Below are 19,278 nucleotides of genomic sequence, written 5' to 3'. Positions count from 1 at the left end.
CCTGCTCCCCCCTCCCATAAGAATGAATAAGAACTCACCCCCCCCCCATCAGAATGTGTGATCTGAGCTACCAAGGGCTAGAGCTGCAGCAGGAAGCTAAAGCTAAAATGGCAGCTGCTATCTTTAACAAACAGAGGGAGCTTCTAGGGCAGTTTACTCAGGTATGGTAAAGCTTTCTGCAGAATAAATATAGCGTTCTAGGTGGCACTAATGTGGTTAATCTATTGGCAATAATATGCCAAAATGACTTTCCTTGTCCTTGTAAGTATTAATTTGTGTGTGGCTGACTGTCTAGATAAACCATTGCCTGTGATGAAAGACATTATATAAGCATACAGGGTTTTATGATGTTTATGTCTTCAAATGCAGGTCTTTGTGTGAGATTCTTATTGTAACTTACAAAATATTCAATAAACATGGGTAAAAAAAAAACAACCTAAAACGATGACAGTCTCACATGGCCCTAGTTTGCACTAAAACCGCTTTCCATTTTGGCCATTTCGCGAGGAGTGGCTCTAAAAGTGGCAGGTACTGTTGGCAACCAGGAAAGAGCATTTTTTTTAAAGTTCCCTGGCACAATTCGAAACTCTGAGCAACAAATACTAAGGAAACTGGGACATTAGGTAGCCGGAGGCATGGCGAGAAACCAACATGAAAGTTGAGTCTTTCCTGCGTAGGGGATTAGAGAACACTTTTTCCCCTGTTTCTCAGTCTGTGATATCATCTAGCCCCGCTACAGACTGGGGAGAAACCTGATTGGCTGGATGCCCCAGGGCACTGTTGGGAGAGAGAAGGTGTGCCTAGGTTTGGAGCCAAAAATCGGGGGTTTATAAAGGGAGCCCCTGTTGTTGTTTTGAGACAGAGACCATCCAAGCAGTAGTGAGAGGGTAAATGCTGAGAGGAGCTCTGCTTGGCATCAGGGGTGCAAGCCTGCAGAGACAGATCGGCTTTACTGCTGTTAGATGCCTTTACCCCCGCGGATCCCCAGTGAGTGATCCATCTGAGGAAAGGTATTGACAGTCTACTGTGTGTGTCCCCTGTGTGAGGACAGGTGTTTCTCCGGGCCTGCTAGTGGGAGCAACTGCCTATTCCAAAGGGAGAGGTACTTTGGGGCAGGTAGCGCTAGCTGGGGAAACTGAAAAAGCTCTGGGGAAGGACTTTGCCAGGACTGAACTGGGAAAGGGTATTTCCTCCAAGAGTGGAGTGTGGGACTGTGTTGTCAGAGAGACTGAGCCAGTAGTGGCTAAAACCACACAGGTTTCCAAAGCAGGGTTATTACTGTTTGCATGTTAACACTATTTTATTTACACAACATTATATGAAGTTGATATTTGCTGCAAATTGTGTGTGATTATTTCCTAGTGTAAATCCCCTTTAGGTGCGCTCTGTCCACTAGGTGGAGGCACTGCGCTAAAATCCCAGTTCCCAATATTTCCAAAGGGAACCAAATTTCCTATTGAAACAAGTATACAGGCCAAAAGAAGCCAGTGTGCCAAGAAAGGGTTACACCTGTTTCTGTTCAGTAACAGAAGTAGAAAGTGCGTGCACAACAAAAATTGATGCTGAGTGGATGTAGCGCAACTTTGTAGCAGTTTCCGACTGCGTTACCCTACTCGCCACCCCCACAGCGGCTCTCTGCGCATGCGTACGGTATTGCCGTCAGTCTCGCGTGATGAGACTTGGGATCTCCTGTGAGACGCACGGCTGGGGAGCTGCACTTACCGCTTTGCTGGAGGTGTAAGTAGCGATAGGGCAGTGCGGGCTGTGGGACTGCGTTAGGAAAACTGCAGTGTTGGGCAGTGTGAAAGCCGTGTAGGGTTGGGGCCATGCAGGCATACTAGCAACCAAAATCGCTTGGGAAGTTTGCAGCTAACTGACAGCATTCGGGCTGGTCACCCCTGTAAGTGCGGGATAGCCCGGCCCATTAATACCCTGATGGCTGCCCTGTGTACACATGCTTGCAAGAGAGAGCCAGCTAGATATAGAGAGCCAGCTAGATATAGAGAGCCAGCTAGATAGATATAGAGAGCCAGCTAGATAGATATAGAGAGACAGCTAGATAGATATAGAGAGACAGCTAGATAGATATAGAGAGACAGCTAGATAGATATAGAGAGACAGCTAGATAGATATAGAGAGACAGCTAGATAGATATAGAGAGACAGCTAGATAGATATAGAGAGAGAGAGAGATGGCTGTAGGTATGCATTGGTCTTGTATGTTTACTAACCACAAAAATTAAAAATATTTCATTTAAACGACTGTTTATTATATATTATTGGGGCAATTCATAAAGGTCTGTGTGGTTTAGGTGACTTGCAGATTGTTCCTCCTTCCCTGTTGTATATAATGTGTAGTAACTTTACATACAGTTCCAGTGTAATCCTTCCTTGTTTTTCTAGCAATAACAGAACTTGTACTTAAAAACTCGGAGAGTCGCTTCAGATTGTAAGAGAATGGGGAAAAAAAAGCAGAAAAAAGGCTCAACCAGCTGCCGGGAACTGACATTTGATGAGGAGAAGAGAAGGTGAGTGATGGCAGTACTAAATACTGGAATGTGATCGTGTTGTGGGTCAAATCAGGCAAAAATCTGCCTGCCTGGGAACTGATTTGCCTTTACTTACAATCATGGCAGAGCTATCTGCAGATATGTTACCAGTTACTTAGCACTTTCCTGGCACCCCCGGGGGCTATCTGCTGCTGCTCTGTGCAAAGGGTGAGCCTTGGGTAGGCAATCAAGGACACCAGTTTCCAACTGGGGATTAAACCCTTTCCTTAAAATATTTGACTATAAGATAAAGTGCTAACAGGGTATTGTGTGGACAATGTTTTGGGGTAGGTGTCTGTCTCCCTTCCTTGTATTTTTAACCTGAGGAAAGGAGAGGATAGCCCCACAATAAGTTGTGCATGTCATGGACTGTTTGCACTTTTACATCTGCAGATTTAAATGGAAGTGGTTAAATGAAGAAAGAACAATCCACAATATGATACATTATATTAAAAGTCCACCTTTCAGTGGAAACCCCTTTTCTTAACACAAAACATAAAAAAAACAAATATATAGATAAAAAGTATCACTATGCAAAGATAAAAACATTCTATCTAAACACAGGAGTTAAATCATCTTCCTGGTTCAAACCATGGGGTATATAATTCCTGTTAGGAAAATTGGTGCACTTGCTGTGGAGGTTAATATCATCCAACAGTAATTTCAGCTGATTTACAAGCCGGTGGGTGCAGAAGTTTCCTAATGAGAATATACATATATCCAGAACCCATCTTTGTGTTACAGGGAATACCTGACTGGTTTCCACAAGCGTAAGATGCAGAGGAGAAAAGCTGCCGTGGAAGAAATCAAACGTAAGATTAAAGAAGAACAGAAAAAGATGAGAGAGGAGGTTAGTAAGCATTGGGTCCTCATCCTTCAGTTAATTATTGCAGCATATTGTTCAGTGTATCGTGTTGGTACTGCTGAAGGCTACAGTGCTTGTGTAGTATTGTGCATCTTGCAAGTCTACTGTACTGCACATGTACCCACCTTAAATCTGCACAATGGATGCCTCTCTGGGAAAACATGGCAGTGCTGCAGAAAGATAGGCTGGTAGAGTTGCAATGCATGGGGGAAAGGATTAGCATTTGGGTCACTTGGGGTACCCAACAAATTGCCATTCCTCAGTTGTTTTTTTTTTTAACTTTCATTCTCTCTTTAAGCACAGTGAGAATTCTGTTTACCATTACCTATACTCAGAGACCAAAGAAAAGAGAAATTGCATTAAGTAGGGTAATTTTCCTTAACAGATGCATTTTGTTTTCTTTTCCACATGTAATAATACCTCTTTAGAGACATAAGGAATATATGAAAATGTTAAAGGAGAGAGAGGAAGCACTGTGTGAGCTGGGTGAGTACTCCTATACCTACTTGCTTTGTGCTCTACTAAACTGTATTGTTAACTGCAATAGTCTCTGTAGCTTTATGTGCAGAACTTTCAACCCTTTTTGTAAAAGTGTATCAATCAATTTTATCCTTAAAATGTGTATCTTTGGTTAGGACAGCAGTAAGGCATCTTTAGTCCTGCTACTATATCCCTCTATCCAGCTGCCCTATGCAGGTGAAATTATGTCCCTCTGATATATCCTTACTCTCCTTCTGGTTTGGCAGCTTGTTTGGTCTGTTAGCCGTATAACCTGTGTTCTGTGCACAAATGTTAAGATAAGCAAACAACAAATTGTGGTGCTCCCATATGATTCTGTGTGACCGCACATATATAAGTAGTGAGGTAAATACAATACCAAAGTCCTCAGCGCTTTAAATGTAATGTAATCTCCAATCTTGTGTAATTTGTATACCGAATCGTGTGTGTATACTGTTTCTTTTCTGCAGCTCCGCTTTAGATCAACCCCTTTGACTGGGTCCCAAAACGAATTCCATGGTGTATATAGCCGGAGCGCATATATAGGAAGACAAAAAATATATACAATAGTGCAACAACGTTGTTGCACTATTGTATATATTTTTTGTCTTCCTATATATGCGCTCCGGCTATATACACCATGGAGCACATATATAAGTACTTAGTTGGACCAACCCATGCACACTCTTAAAAGCGCACACAATAGAAAATTCTTGTGCACATGGCTAGAAATTAGAGGACATACTGTTCATAATGTTAATTCCCTGAGGTATAGCGGTCTTATATATTAGTAGTAATGTAATAAAGGCATATGGTACCAAGGCTTTAGCTGCCATTTATAAATGCCCCCTGACATATTTTGGCAGTGCATTCTTTGCCTAGTCCTGCACTTAAGGGAAAATGCCCATACCTGATGCACTCTTACCTTCCGCTTTGTGCCTGTATGTTACCCAACTTCTTAAATTGTAAGCTCTACGGGGCAGGGACCTCCTTCCTACTGTGTCTCATACCACATGGCACTTATAGATATACTTATATATATATATATATAGAGTCCAGAGTGGGGAGCACACCTAATAATGTTGCTAGACCTAGGTGCCAGAGCTCAAAAATTCAATATAGTAGAAAATGTCGGCACTCATAGGGTTTTCCCAATCAGGCAAGAAAAATACAGGTTTCTTTAGATGCAAACGGTGAAGTTTATTTCCAACGTTTCAGTCCTTACTTGGACTTTACCTGACGAAAGTCCAAGTAAGGACTGAAACGTCGGAAATAAACTTCACCATTTGCATCTAAAGAAACCTGTATTTTTCTTGTATATATATATATATATATAATATATATATATATAGTATTTATTTATTTTATCACTTGTCCTCCCTGTGTGTAATTTTGTATTCTGTAAGATTGTACAGCGCTGCGTACCCTTGTGGCGCTTTATAAATAAAGTTATACATACATACATACATTGATCTCTGTAACTATAGCATTTCACCTTTGTCTTATCATCAGCACACATGGCCCATGGATTTCACTGGGTGAATATTAGCATTCCCTTAATTGACATGGCTTTCTGGGTTTATGTGAATTTTTGCAAAGCAGACTTCCACATACAGCAAACTCTGTAATGTTATTCTGAAAGTGTAAAACTTGTGGACTGTGGCTGATAATCAACCCAACAAACATGTTACACTACCAGACACCAAAAAAAAAAAAATTAGAAGAGGCTGAATATCTAAAGAAACATCCATTAAGGATAGGGTCAACATCTCTAATGGCTAATGGAACAGATGATCTCACAAAAATAACATAACATAGACATAAATAGATAGCCTTTATAGTACTTGTATAAACATCTAGAATTGTCAGCTTAACCTTTTCAGGTATAAAAGCAGCTGTTAGCAAAGTGGTGTAACTTTCAGATTCAGAGGCCTGTAGCTACAGCGGGTTGCTGGCTTTTACAATGTAAGCCTTGTTTTTTAGCGCCATATAGAGCTATAGCACTATAGACCCATGCAGTATTAAAGTGACTCATGCAGTAATAAAAAAATATTGCTGCAAACTCAGCAGCTCAAGGTGGCGAGGGTTATACTGAGTGAGAATAGGATAAAATAGGCTGGGCTCCCACATCTTTGCTATTGAGAGTTTGCTAATTTCTGTCTCTCCTGCAGAGGAAACTGATGAGCTGGAGGGGCTGGTGACATCTAAGTGTGAATCGGTTCAGTATGATCACCCTAACCACACTGTAACAGTGACGACTATCAGTGACCTGGACCTTTCTGGCATTGGATTGCTGCCTTTGGGTAAAGCACAGGTACAGTTCTTTCATTACATGCAACATAATGTAACACATTGCACACTCCAGTGGCACAGCCTCCTGTTGGTCTGCACATGGCAACCAAATAGGTGAAACCAAACTATTTTTTATTCAAGATGATTGCACTGGTACATTCCCATATACCTTTATATTATCCTCTATATAGCACAAACATGTTAAATGACAGAGATCCTCCAAATAACTGGGGGTGCCAATATGTTATGTATTTTAAAGAGCAAGGAATTCCCAATTCACTTGGAGTGCCAATATTTTATACAGCCCTCTATCGGACATGCAGGAGTTTGTCTGGGCAAGGTAAGTAAGATGTGAGGGCAGCTCTGCTTTATAGCAATTTTTAAGTTGGCCAATGCATATTTTTTCCCTGGGAGAAGCCTAACAATTGCCAGCCCTCAGTAACTCTGCTTTTCTTGCCATTTAATACGGCTTTACAGAAATTGTGCTAACCACTGAGCCACCATGCAGCTCTATTCCATAATAGTATTGAATGAATCTTATACTGACTTAAGCCTTTAGTTATGTTTAACAGAACAATAGGTAATTAAAGGTTTCAAATGAAATTTTAGTAAAATGTGGACAATGTAGCACCTGCTCTTCATTTTTCTTATTTTAAGCTATTTTGCTGTCTGTTGAGCATTCTTAAAAGCTCAAATGCTTTTTGCCCCAAAATGCATATTAAAGTAGAAGGAAAACAAGTTATACATACAAAACGCATGCTTCTGTTGCTCACCAAGATTCACCCACCCCTGTCTCCTGAACTGGCCTATTCTTTTTCACTTATCTTGTGGGATATTGCTTTGAGCTATTCTGTTTGCACATAGGCCCTCTTGTGGTAGAATTGAGGAACTGCAAATATATTCTTCAATATCTGCTCAGGCGCAGTGTGCTGACTCCTTTTAGGGTTGTTTTTTTGTTCCATGAAAAGCTTCTACGACAGCTTGATTGTCACATTGCCATTCTGTTTCTGTGCAATTGTATAGCAAAATGTACATGCACAAGAGCATGCCATGTTTATATGAATAGTGTCCAATGACAGATTTTATATTGTTATAAATTTAGCTAGTGATTTATCTGCTGCTCGCAGTCTACCTTTTTGGTCCCACACAGTCATAAGCCTGTGTGCAGCAGTAGAGGTAGTAGGTTTACTATGGATTTTACCCTGTGGTCAGCCATAATGCCTGTAAATTCAGATCATTACATGAGACAAATATTAATTATACCCAACCTCATTTTCTCTTTTCTTTCAGTAGAATGTTAATTATTTCACATTTTGTACTACTTTTTGCACTCATTGGCATTTGTCAGCGTTTGCTATTAGTCCTTTCCATTACATCCAAGCTTTCTTTAAAGGGATTTGGTCATGATTTTTATGGTATACTTTGTTGTATAGTTGTAATATTGATGTGTAGGCGCCATCTCCATGCATTGGAGCTTTCAGAAGTGGCCAGCGCTACACATTAGAAATGCTTTCAGGTAGCCTATTGTTTCTCCTATTCCCATGTAACTGGAGGAGTCCCAAGCCAGACTTTGATTTTTTACTATTAAGTGCTATTCTTGTATCTACTGGGAGCTGCTATCTTGCTCCCTTCCCATTGTTCTGCTGAGCTGCTGCAGGGAGGTAAAGGGGGAGGGTGATACTACTTGAACTTGCGGCTCAGCAGTAAAGTGTAACTGAAGTTTATCAGAGCACAGGTCACATGGCTGTGGCACCCTGTGAAATGAAGAATATGGCTAGCCCCATGTGAAATTTAAAAATTACATATAAAAAAATGTGGGTTTTTGCAAAATTGATTTCAATGCAGGATTCTGTTGGAGAAGCTCTATTAACGGATGGGTTGTTGTTGTTTTTTTTAATAGTTTTCCCATGATAGTATTCCTTCAAGTCAGGATGGTAACTACAAATAATCTTGTCATTGTACTAAAAGTTAAGCTCTAACCTTGCACTTTAGAGGTCAGCTTTATATGGTGCAGTGTCCAAAGTTCCAGAGCCATTCTGGCCCCATGATCATATGTATGTAATAGTTACCTGTGGTAAACTCATGTCTTTACAGTGTAAGTGGTGATCTGTGATATATCTGAAAGCAAATAAATACAGTTAAAGTTACATGAAGTTAAAGTTAAATGCTGAAGTTTTGTGGATATCAGTCACTCCTTATAGAAGTCTTCATTGAAATTCCTATAACCTTTGTAGAAGAAATGTGCAAGGGAATCTGAAGCTTTTTTGCTTATTTTAGTTATTTCATAAAATATAATTGGCAGACATAATGGCCACATTCCATTTAAAGAAGAAGGAATCTCTGTCACTGGGGGATGCCTAACATTTGGCAACCCCCAGTGATTTTTTACCTTTCCTTCTTCTTTTAATTTGATAATTATCAGTGGAGCTAGTGATAGAGAACATTAAGGTGGCAACACACGTGGTGATTTTAGATCTTTCGTGCGACCATTGGTCGCACGAAAGATCGTACAATCCGGCACTAACTGTTCAGGGCTGAAACGGCAGATAAGGAGGTAGAAACAATAGGATTTCTACCTCCTTCTGCCGATTCAGCCCCGAAGACAGATTTTGCTCAGGCGTCTTCTATGGCGCCCGATCAAAATCTTTTAACTGGTCGATCGGCGAGTCGATATCAGCAGCCTCCTGTGTTATCGGTCGACTCACCGACTTGCCATACACGCACCGAATATTGTAAGAAACGAGGTTTCGTATGATATTATCAGTGTGTGTATGGCCAGCTTTAGGGTCTTTAGCCTGTTGATAATGTAGGGCAGCCCTGGCAGCCTATTGTTTTGAAGCTGCTGAGCGGCTGTTGATGGAGTATCGGTATTTGTTGGCCACTGAGCTGGTGTGAAACCTATCACTACACTGTATGTGGCCCATTCAGGGATAGCACTACCATAATCTGGTTGTTTCTTTTGTGCAGCAGGAAGAGGAGGAGGAAAATGAAAAAGATGCAGATGAGGAACAGCCAAAATCTTCAGTATCACTACCCAAAAAAGCCGGGGATCCATTTCTGTCCAAAAAGTAAGTCATCTGATATGATAGTTGTGCACTCTAAGGCCTGTTAAAGGGTTTGAAGTTTAGACATGTTTTGTTTTTTTTTTTTTTAAACTTATACCAAGTAATGTTAAGTTTCCCTGCTAGGTGAGCTGGGGCCATGCATAGCAATGTCGCAGGATTAGCAAGGGAGCAGTTTTGGCTGGATTGATTGCAAGTAAAATACACCAGACACTGTGTAACAAAGCATTAATATTAGTACTTTATATCTTCAGCTTTTAATTTGTTATTGAAATTATTTCATCCCCTTCTTCTCTTTATAATAAGGAAAGGGACTGCACCCATCTGTAAAATAGTAAAGCCCACAGACACAGTTGCAGTTGGGGGGGGGCACGGGAATAATAGAAAAAAACATAACTGAGGTCTCCTAGTGACTAATACATTTGTGCTAAAATTAAATGTGGTAGGGGGCCAAAATATTTTAAGGTCAAGATACATTTTACTCCACTGTTCTAGACCTTGTTTAAGAATAATACAATCGGATGCTTCTTAACGAAACTACAACTGTATAAAATGCTGGAAAGTACACAAAATGGGCAAATGCAACTTCACACCCATTCATTTTAATAATTCAGCATTATACCCTTATCACTACCAATACTGAATGCAGTTCCATTTCTAAAGTGGCACCACAGTGGGTTATTCTATACAGTGTGCTGGGTTTTTTATTAAGTGTGTGCTCATGTTTACACTTGTCCGCTAAATGAATGAACGCTAGAATAAAGATGGAAATACATTTAGTTGACCTAGAGGCAGAATGATTTCTGCATGGGAAGTGCTTTGGTGAATACAAATGGTGTTTTTGGAATAAACATCCATGACTCTCAGCACATCCATTGGGCACAGTGTTTGGTGCAGTCTTTTGCATGCATTGAGCTGTACCTTAGATTATTATTCTGTTGGCATGAACAAAATTTAAGCTTGCCTTTAACAAGGATTTTTTCCAAAATGGAATTCTAGTTTGCTTCAAATAATTTTTTACAAAGTGATTAAAATTAGCTGGAAAAATACAGATCATATGAGCATCTGTTAGTAAAGATAATCTTGATGTGACTGTATGTGCCTTTTGTCATGTGGGACAATACATTTTATTCACTATTAAAAAAAACAAGGGGGGGGAGGAAGTATCTCTTTCCTAGTCGTTCTATATATGCCCAGTCTGTGTGCACCGTTTTATCCAGCTTCCTTTTCTCACACAAAATAAGCGTATTCTGAAATTAATGTATCAGAAATCGTTTGTCTGCTGAGAGGATGTTTCAGTGAGCACTATAAATTAGATTTAATTGGTTCCTCTGATTAGGAGAAATATGGTAGATTCCAGACCTGGACTGACAGTCTGTGGATTTTGGTAAATGCCAGAGGGGCTGCTGTAAGATGCCACAGACAGTCACTATATAGTGGGCTGGTGGGGGGCTGTTTGGGCTGTATGCCTCTATGCCATTTTGATCCATTCCAGGCCTAGCTGATTCCACTCAAATTAGTAAATACAAATATGCAGACTAATAAGGCTTAAATAACCTGCCTAAGCCCTTCTCAGGTTTGTTCCTCTGGGTTGGATGAGAGCTAGAAAGCTTTACTCGGCCTGGGTTGGATGAGAGCTAGAATACCATTGTTGGGAATAAAAGCCTAAATATTTTCTGCCTGCAGGATTTGCTCCCTCACTGCATCCTTGCATGCTCGTAGTCAGCGCAAGGCTGGAAAGCGCCCCTCACGGACTAATGATAAAAAGAAGCAAACATCGGGCAAACAAGTGTCAGGACGCACCAGCAAGGCTCAGAGGAGAAAACAAACTGGGAAGATCGGCAGGAACCGAGACTAATGCTCTTTTATTGTCTGTACTGATGTGTTTTCAAATGATTTGATGCTATGGAAGAAGAATATCAACCTGCACTCTTTCCTGGGATTTGCTGTGTACCAACACCTAATACTCCCAGTAAGGGGGACTTCAATCCCAAATCCCAGGGCAGCAATATTTTGGCTGCAAAGTCTCATCCAAAGATTTTTCGATACATATTTTCATGTTTTTTTTTCAGTAAAAGCCAAAAGCTTTTTTTATATTTTTAGACTGATAAAAAAAAAAAGTATTTAAGTATTAAAGTCTTTGTTCTCTGTGTAACATGCATTAATTGGAATTCTAAGGTAAGACAGAAATTGCACTCCTTTGGATGCTGTTTGTATCTGGAGAGGTTATTTCTCAGCAACCAATGGCCTCTTCTGTATACAAATCCCATTGTACCACAGCGTGCAGTCGGCACAGGGAAGGAGTGGCTTGTCCTTTAAAAAGCTCCCAGCAGCTTTGAATGAAAAGAGAAGCTGATCTCAGTATGATGATGCAGGTAAGAGAGAGGGCAGTGGGTGTGTTCTGCCGGTATTAGATATAGTCAGAAGAAGTCATCTAAGGGAACATCTAGTTAAGTGCCATACAGGCAATGCTATATCACATGCATGTCACTAATCATACACAATATTCTCTCACTCCAGTGTCTGACACAGCCTTCACTGGGTTTGATCATAGGGAGGTTTTTGGCATTCAAAACAAACCCCTGTTTCATTTTCAGTACTTCTATCTTAAATTATAGAACAGCGCTTCAGGTGCTGCATGGATGAGTGCTCCCATTGTCTGTGGGCCAGGCTGCAGTGTACTGTCTCTAGGCTTCTTTCAACACAGAAAAATGTTGCAGAGGTTGTAGCAAAGTAATGTCTTTCAGGGTGTTATTGTCTTGTTGGTTTATTTTAATATCTATTGCATTCTAATACCTACTGCTTGTTACAACTATGAACCATGCTGCCTGCAGTGCAAACATCTGTAGACTGTGGGAAGCAGTTAAATGTTGCCCTTTACATTCCTGTTTATGGTTTTGGGGTTAGTATCTCCATGCAGGTAAGTAATGAAGTACAGAATTAAGCATTAGTGCTGCCAGAAAAGCCAAGTAACAGACACATCTTACCTCCACAATGTTTTGTTCTAGCACCTGTTTTTATGCAAATAAGAAATATGAGAGAACTGTCTCACCGGCTTAAAATTTACTTTTAGTATGACATAGGGAGTGATCATCTGAGACAATTTGCAATTGGTCTTTTATTTTATTTGTGTTTTTGATTTATTTAGCTTTTACCTTACTTTAATACCTCCCATTCTTCCAGCCTCTCAATCAAACCACTGTCTGGTTGCTAGACTTAATTGTACCCCAGTAACTAGATTGCTGCTGGAAAGCTACTGAACAAAAAGCTGCATAGTTTAAAAAACATCAAAAACAAAAAAAAAACTGAAGACTGAATTATAAATTGTCAGAATATCTCTATCATAGTAAATGTGAATTGGTTTGGGTGTCCTCTGATGATAGCACCTGAAATTAAGTATGCATCACAGATCAGAGGCACTGGAGTAGAGCCAGAACATGCAGGGCCCTTGGGCCTTCTTCACAACTGGCCTGGGAAGCCATGACCATCTTTATTGTGCCCAACACAAGCAGAAAGGAGGTGCACTTCTATTTGTCATCTCTCACATACCAGGTGTGGGGTGTATTCTCGCTTTTATGGATGGGAACATCCCTTAAAGGAACAGTAACACCAAAAAGTTAAAGAGTTCTAAAGTAAATTAAATATAATGCACTGTTGCCCTGCACTGGTAAAAGTTGTGTGTTTGCTACAGTAACTCTACTATGGTTTATATATAATAAGCTGGTGCACAGTGCAAAGCTTTTTTTTCATATCTATTGTTTCACATGCACCCAGGCAAGTTAAAGGAACAGTAACACCAAAAAATGAAAGTGTATAAAAGTAACTAAAATATAATGTGCTGCTGCCCTGCACTGGTAAAAGTTGTGTGTTTGCTACAGTAACTCTACTATGGTTTATATATAATAAGCTGGTGTAGCCCCGGGGGCAGCCATTCAAGCTGGAAAAAAGGAGAAAAGGCACAGGTTACATAGCAGATAATGGACTAGAATACAATAGTGTTATCTGCTAAGTGCCTGTGCCTTTTCTCCTTTGAATAGCTGCCCCCATGGCTACACAGCTGCATTCTGTATATAAACCATAGCAGTGTTTCTGAGGCAAACACACCAGTTGTACCAGTGCAGAGCAGCAGTACATTATATTGTAATTTCTTTTATACACTTGAATTTTTAACATGGAGAGTTGACTTGTACTCATGTGTCTATTAACTGACTAGTCTCCTGCAAATGCTTTCCCGCTGGCAATGCATATCGCAAGTGGGAAAGCATACACGCTGCTTTGTTTTCCCGATGTAGCCTCAAGCATTTGCAGGAGATAAATTGCCCATGCTTGAGCAGATTTAACGTGGGCAACTACTCAGCGCGGGCCGCAACCTGTTTTTGTCTTTTGCAGCACTGACAAAGAAACAGAACTATTGCTTATAAAGATTCTTATTCAGGTCATGATATACAATATCTAGTAGTCCTGAAAAAGCCACTTGGATGAGTGAACCGGTTTCCAAAAAACTCAGTCCAGTTGTTTTAGACTTAATTCTACTAGCTAAATAGAACTACTGTAAAATTAAATGAAAAGTGTGACACAGACAGAAGTTTGTTTGGTCCTATTTGTATGTGTAAATACTGTATATTTTATATACTATGTAAATAGTACAGACATATATAAAACATATATATGTACAGTTACAAAGATTATATTCCTGCTTCTGAAGAAAAGGTCAGCAAGGCCAGACCTTTGTTTTGTATTCAGATCAGCTTTTACATTACACATTCGTAATAGCAGTCAGGCTACAAAAACTACTCAGCGACCCAACCCTTTTTATTGGCTGCCCAGAACCAGCCACTCAATGCGGTACTTGGAATACTCTCAGCAGTGTTGCTTGCAACTTGGCTATGGTTAGTGAGCAATAAAAGCCACAGGCTCAAACACCCAGTTACCATATTCTACAGGCCCACAGACTTCATATTGTATTAATCCTCTAATGTAATAATGCCCTAAATGTATAAGAGAAGAGGAATATTTAAAACATACAAGCTTATAGGAGCTTTCCTGTATGATTGAGAAGTATCTAAATTTTTTAATAATTATGGCTTGACTTACTACTCTGTTCAGACCCTTAGGGGCTGATTCATCAAAGTACGAGTTTGAATCCCGAAATAATTCAGATTAGAAACAATAATTTCTGATGATCACAAATATGATGAATATGCTTATGAAAAAATTGTATTAGTCACGATAATATTATATTGGCGATCCGAAAGTGACAACATTTTCGTACCCGATCAAAAACGGCGGGAAAACCTTTCTGACTTTGGTCCTTCTGTGCATGTTTTTGGAAGCCTCCCATAGGACTCAATGGCACTCTGCAGCTCCAACCTGGCCCAAGGAAAGTCTCCCATAGGGCTCAATGGCACTCTGCAGCTCCAACCTGGCCCAAGGAAAGTCTCCCATAGGGCTCAATGGCACTCTGCAGCTCCAACCTGGCCCATGGAAAGTCTCCCATAGGGCTCAATGGCACTCTGCAGCTCCAACCCGGCCCAAGGGAAGTCTCCCATAGGGCTCAATGGCACTCTGCAGCTCCAACCTGGCCCAAGGAAAGTCTCCCATAGGGCTCAATGGCACTCTGCAGCTCCAACCCGGCCCAAGGAAAGTCTCCCATAGGGCTCAATGGCACTCTGCAGCTCCAACCCGGCCCAAGGAAAGTCTCCCATAGGGCTCAATGGCACTCTGCAGCTTCAACCTGGCCCAAGGAAAGCCTCCCCTAGGGCTCAATGGCACTCTGCAGCTCCAACCCGGCCCAAGGAAAGTCTCCCATAGGGCTCAGTGGCACTATGCAGCTCCAACCTGGCCCAAGGAAAGCCTCCCATAGGGCTCAATGGCACTCTGCAGCTCCAACCCGGCCCAAGGAAAGCCTCCCATAGGGCTCAATGGCACTCTGCAGCTCCAACCCGGCCCAAGGGAAGTCTCCCATAGGGCTCAATGGCACTCTGCAGCTCCAACCTGGCCCAAGGAAAGTCTCCCATAGGGCTCAATGGCACTCTGCAGCTCCAACCCGGCCCAAGGAAAGTCTCCCATAGGGCTCAATGGCACTCTGCAGCTCCAACCCGGCCCAAGGAAAGTCTCCCATAGGGCTCAATGGCACTCTGCAGCTCCAACCCGGCCCAAGGAAAGTCTCCCATAGGGCTCAATGGCACTCTGCAGCTCCAACCCGGCCCAAGGAAAGTCTCCCATAGGGCTCAATGGCACTCTGCAGCTCCAACCCGGCCCAAGGAAAGTCTCCCATAGGGCTCAATGGCACTCTGCAGCTCCAACCCGGCCCAAGGAAAGTCTCCCATAGGGCTCAATGGCACTCTGCAGCTCCAACCCGGCCCAAGGAAAGTCTCCCATAGGGCTCAATGGCACTCTGCAGCTCCAACCTGGCCCAAGGAAAGTCTCCCATAGGGCTCAATGGCACTCTCTAGCTCCAACCCGGCCCAAGGAAAGTCTCCCATAGGGCTCAATGGCACTCTGCAGCTCCAACCCGGCCCAAGGAAAGTCTCCCATAGGGCTCAATGGCACTCTGCAGCTCCAACCTGGCCCAAGGAAAGTCTCCCATAGGGCTCAATGGCACTCTGCAGCTCCAACCCGGCCCAAGGAAAGTCTCCCATAGGGCTCAATGGCACTCTGCAGCTCCAACCCGGCCCAAGGAAAGTCTCCCATAGGGCTCAATGGCACTCTGCAGCTCCAACCCGGCCCAAGGAAAGTCTCCCATAGGGCTCAATGGCACTCTGCAGCTCCAACCCGGCCCAAGGAAAGTCTCCCATAGGGCTCAATGGCACTCTGCAGCTCCAACCCGGCCCAAGGAAAGTCTCCCATAGGGCTCAATGGCACTCTGCAGCTCCAACCCGGCCCAAGGAAAGTCTCCCATAGGGCTCAATGGCACTCTGCAGCTCCAACCCGGCCCAAGGAAAGTCTCCCATAGGGCTCAATGGCACTCTGCAGCTCCAACCCGGCCCAAGGAAAGTCTCCCATAGGGCTCAATGGCACTCTGCAGCTCCAACCCGGCCCAAGGAAAGCCTCCCATAGGGCTCAATGGCACTCTGCAGCTCCAACCCGGCCCAAGGAAAGCCTCCCATAGGGCTCAATGGCACTCTGCAGCTCCAACCCGGCCCAAGGAAAGCCTCCCATAGGGCTCAATGGCACTCTGCAGCTCCAACCCGACCCAAGGAAAGTCTCCCATAGGGCTCAATGGCACTCTGCAGCTCCAACCTGGCCCAAGGAAAGTCTCCCATAGGGCTCAATGGCACTCTGCAGCTCCAACCCGGCCCAAGGAAAGTCTCCCATAGGGCTCAATGGCACTCTGCAGCTCCAACCCGGCCCAAGGAAAGTCTCCCATAGGGCTCAATGGCACTCTGCAGCTCCAACCCGGCCCAAGGAAAGTCTCCCATAGGGCTCAATGGCACTCTGCAGCTCCAACCCGGCCCAAGGAAAGTCTCCCATAGGGCTCAATGGCACTCTGCAGCTCCAACCAGGCCCAAGGAAAGTCTCCCATAGGGCTCAATGGCACTCTGCAGCTCCAACCAGGCCCAAGGAAAGTCTCCCATAGGGCTCAATGGCACTCTGCAGCTCCAACCCGGCCCAAGGAAAGTCACGATACTGAAGCTTGAATAAATCCGAAACTTTTGCATTCGGCATGACAATATGATTTTGTCGCGTAATGTTTGACGCATTGTGAGAAAAACAATGGCAAAAATACGCATGGTACGAAAATGTCGAAAAAATATAATTTTTTTGTATTCGGAGGCAATCGTGCTTTGATAAATGGGCCCCTAAGTGTAATGGCCCAGTGCACACAAAGATCAAAGGGACCAGCTTTGGATACTTTGTCCCTAGGAATGTGAGCTACTAAAAAACAACATGGTGGCCATGTGTCATAGCCCTAATGGAGATTGCCATATGAACGAGTGTACTATAATAGGCACCTTCTATTAAAAATTGTTTTTAATTTATACACTTTGGTAAAATATCTTTTTGGGAATTCACATAGTAACCAGCTGTCCCTATTGCATTCAGAAAGAAGTACAGTTTTGAGGATATGCTCTGCCAATAAAAGTAGCTGAGTCAGCAGCTTATTAGCCTGAGTATGGGGCCCTAAAATGGGCCTTTCTGACCTAGAAGCAGTCGTGTCAAAAAGTATTGGCTCGCTAATTCAATATTTAAGGCATTTACTGCAGACAAGAAGCTTTTGCAAGGCAGCATCGGATGATTTACATTAATCCCAGTAGGAATATAACTAAACATGCAATGTAGCTTCCTACTAAACACACTAAACTGTAGAAATGCATAACAAATATTTTCTTCTGGCTTTTTAGGGCTCTGGTACACGGGGAGATTAGTCGCCCGCGGCAAAACTCCCTGCTCGCGGGCGACTAATCTCCCCGAGTTGCCTTCCCTCTGCCATCCCACCGGCGAACATGTAAGTCGCCGGCGGGATGGCAGACGCGGCGGCGCGATTTCGCGCAAATCGCCGAAAAAGACTCGCGAGGCTTTTTCGGCGATTTCCCGAAATCGCCCCGCCGCGTCTGCCATCCCGCCGGCGACTTACATGTTCGCCGGTGGGATGGCAGAGGGAAGGCAACTCGGGGAGATTAGTCGCCCGCGAGCAGGGAGTTTTGCCGCGGGCGACTAATCTCCCCGTGTACCAGAGCCCTTAGATGTAACTGGTTTATTAGGCTCCTACATGGGTGCCTTTCTTATTTGTTTACAAATGCATTTTTGTGAGTTCCAAACAACCTTTTATTCTATTGGCTCCTTAATGCATGTAAAGTGCAAGAAAATACAGCATGTTGCATCTAGAAAACTGCAACAAAGCACTACTCTGAATGCTCATGAGTACAAACAGGCAGAATATCATGGAACATCAGTTAGCTGATGTGTTAGGAGCAATCAAACCTGCATCATAAATGCCCCCCAAAAATGCCCATGTGTAAAAGACCTTTCAGTGCTTCCTCAGCCTAAATTGTCTTTCCTACCGTTCTCTTAGCCTTCCCGCCATGCTGCATGTCAGTGGTTTGGCACAAATTTCTGACTCGCTACAATCAGCCAATCGGAGCAGATGCAACTTCAGGATTGCGTTGGCTGCAGATTTACAAATATATAAGAATTTTTATTCATACATACATACATTTCATTAACCCTCTATGCATGACATCATTGGCGTAGCCTTAAAACAGTTTGAGTCTAACCATATATAGTGCAAGCACTCTGGCTTTTCTATTGATGTTGTAGCTCCACTCAGCTTTCCAATTTTTTTCAACAGACACTGCCTGTGTTATGTTATTATGCTGTATAAAATGAAATTCGCGGAAAAACCAGTGTAAAAAGCTGTGTAAGATAAATGGCGAAGCTGTCCTAACGCCAGATTTTACACCGTGAGTTCTATGAGTTATGGCGGAAGAAAAATTATGCTGATTTTACTGTGTTTTTTAGACGACGAAGCCTGACGATGTGTGGTGAATTTTGCTGCCATTTTTTACTCAGCATAATAAGTCTGCCCCTAAGGACAGAAGGATAACAGGGTAAAGAGTAAAGACTGAAGTTACGGCTCATCACCTTGGGGGGGTTGAGGGCATCTTGCCTTGGGCGCACTTGGACTTGGCTCAGAGCTAGCATTAACATATATTTATAAAGTGCCAACATATTCCACAAAACTGTAAAATAGATGGTTGATACATTAAATATACAGATTACATACAATAGTTATAGGTGTGGCTGCACTCATAGCCATTGCATCAGGCTGGTTGCAGCCACACTAAGCGGAATTCAGCACAAAACTGCATAGTGCTTAGTGTGGCTGCCCCTGGGCTAATGCAATGGCTGTGGGTGCAGCCACAACTATAAGGCAGCGTAGGGTCGAATTCTTGGCCTGTATTTATCCGCAGTGGCTTGGCTTATTCTTGGGCCTATTACTGAAACAATCAGCTCATTATAAAGTTCTATCTCATCATTATAGAGTTTCATTTATATAGGATATCTGAATG

The 19,278-nt window shown here is 42.7% G+C and overlaps 1 protein-coding gene across 5 annotated transcripts; it reads left to right on the top strand.

Annotated features, from left to right (window-relative positions):
- Positions 1-873: 873 nt before the first annotated feature.
- On the top strand, positions 874-11,420 carry nol12 (nucleolar protein 12). 5 transcript variants are annotated; one of them, XM_031900040.1, is made up of 7 exons: positions 874-1,010; positions 2,403-2,527; positions 3,293-3,398; positions 3,842-3,899; positions 6,083-6,225; positions 9,171-9,271; positions 10,952-11,411. In XM_031900040.1, the coding sequence occupies exons 2-7, from the start codon at positions 2,457-2,459 to the stop codon at positions 11,121-11,123; spliced, it is 651 nt and encodes a 216-aa protein (XP_031755900.1). In that variant the 5' UTR covers positions 874-1,010; positions 2,403-2,456; the 3' UTR covers positions 11,124-11,411.
- The last annotated feature ends 7,858 nt before the right edge of the window (positions 11,421-19,278 follow it).

This window comes from Xenopus tropicalis, chromosome 4 (assembly GCF_000004195.4).
Source record: "Xenopus tropicalis strain Nigerian chromosome 4, UCB_Xtro_10.0, whole genome shotgun sequence".
NCBI lineage: Eukaryota > Metazoa > Chordata > Amphibia > Anura > Pipidae > Xenopus > Xenopus tropicalis.
This window is presented reverse-complemented; position numbering and strand designations above follow the sequence as displayed.

Coding starts and splice junctions, on each gene's coding strand:
- nol12 (XM_031900040.1), top strand. CDS start 2,457: ATGGGGAAAAAAAAGCAGAAAAAAGGCTCAACCAGCTGCCGGGAACTG. Junction 2,528..3,292: donor TTTGATGAGGAGAAGAGAAG/GTGAGTGATGGC, acceptor TTTGTGTTACAG/GGAATACCTGACTGGTTTCC. Junction 9,272..10,951: donor GATCCATTTCTGTCCAAAAA/GTAAGTCATCTG, acceptor TTCTGCCTGCAG/GATTTGCTCCCTCACTGCAT.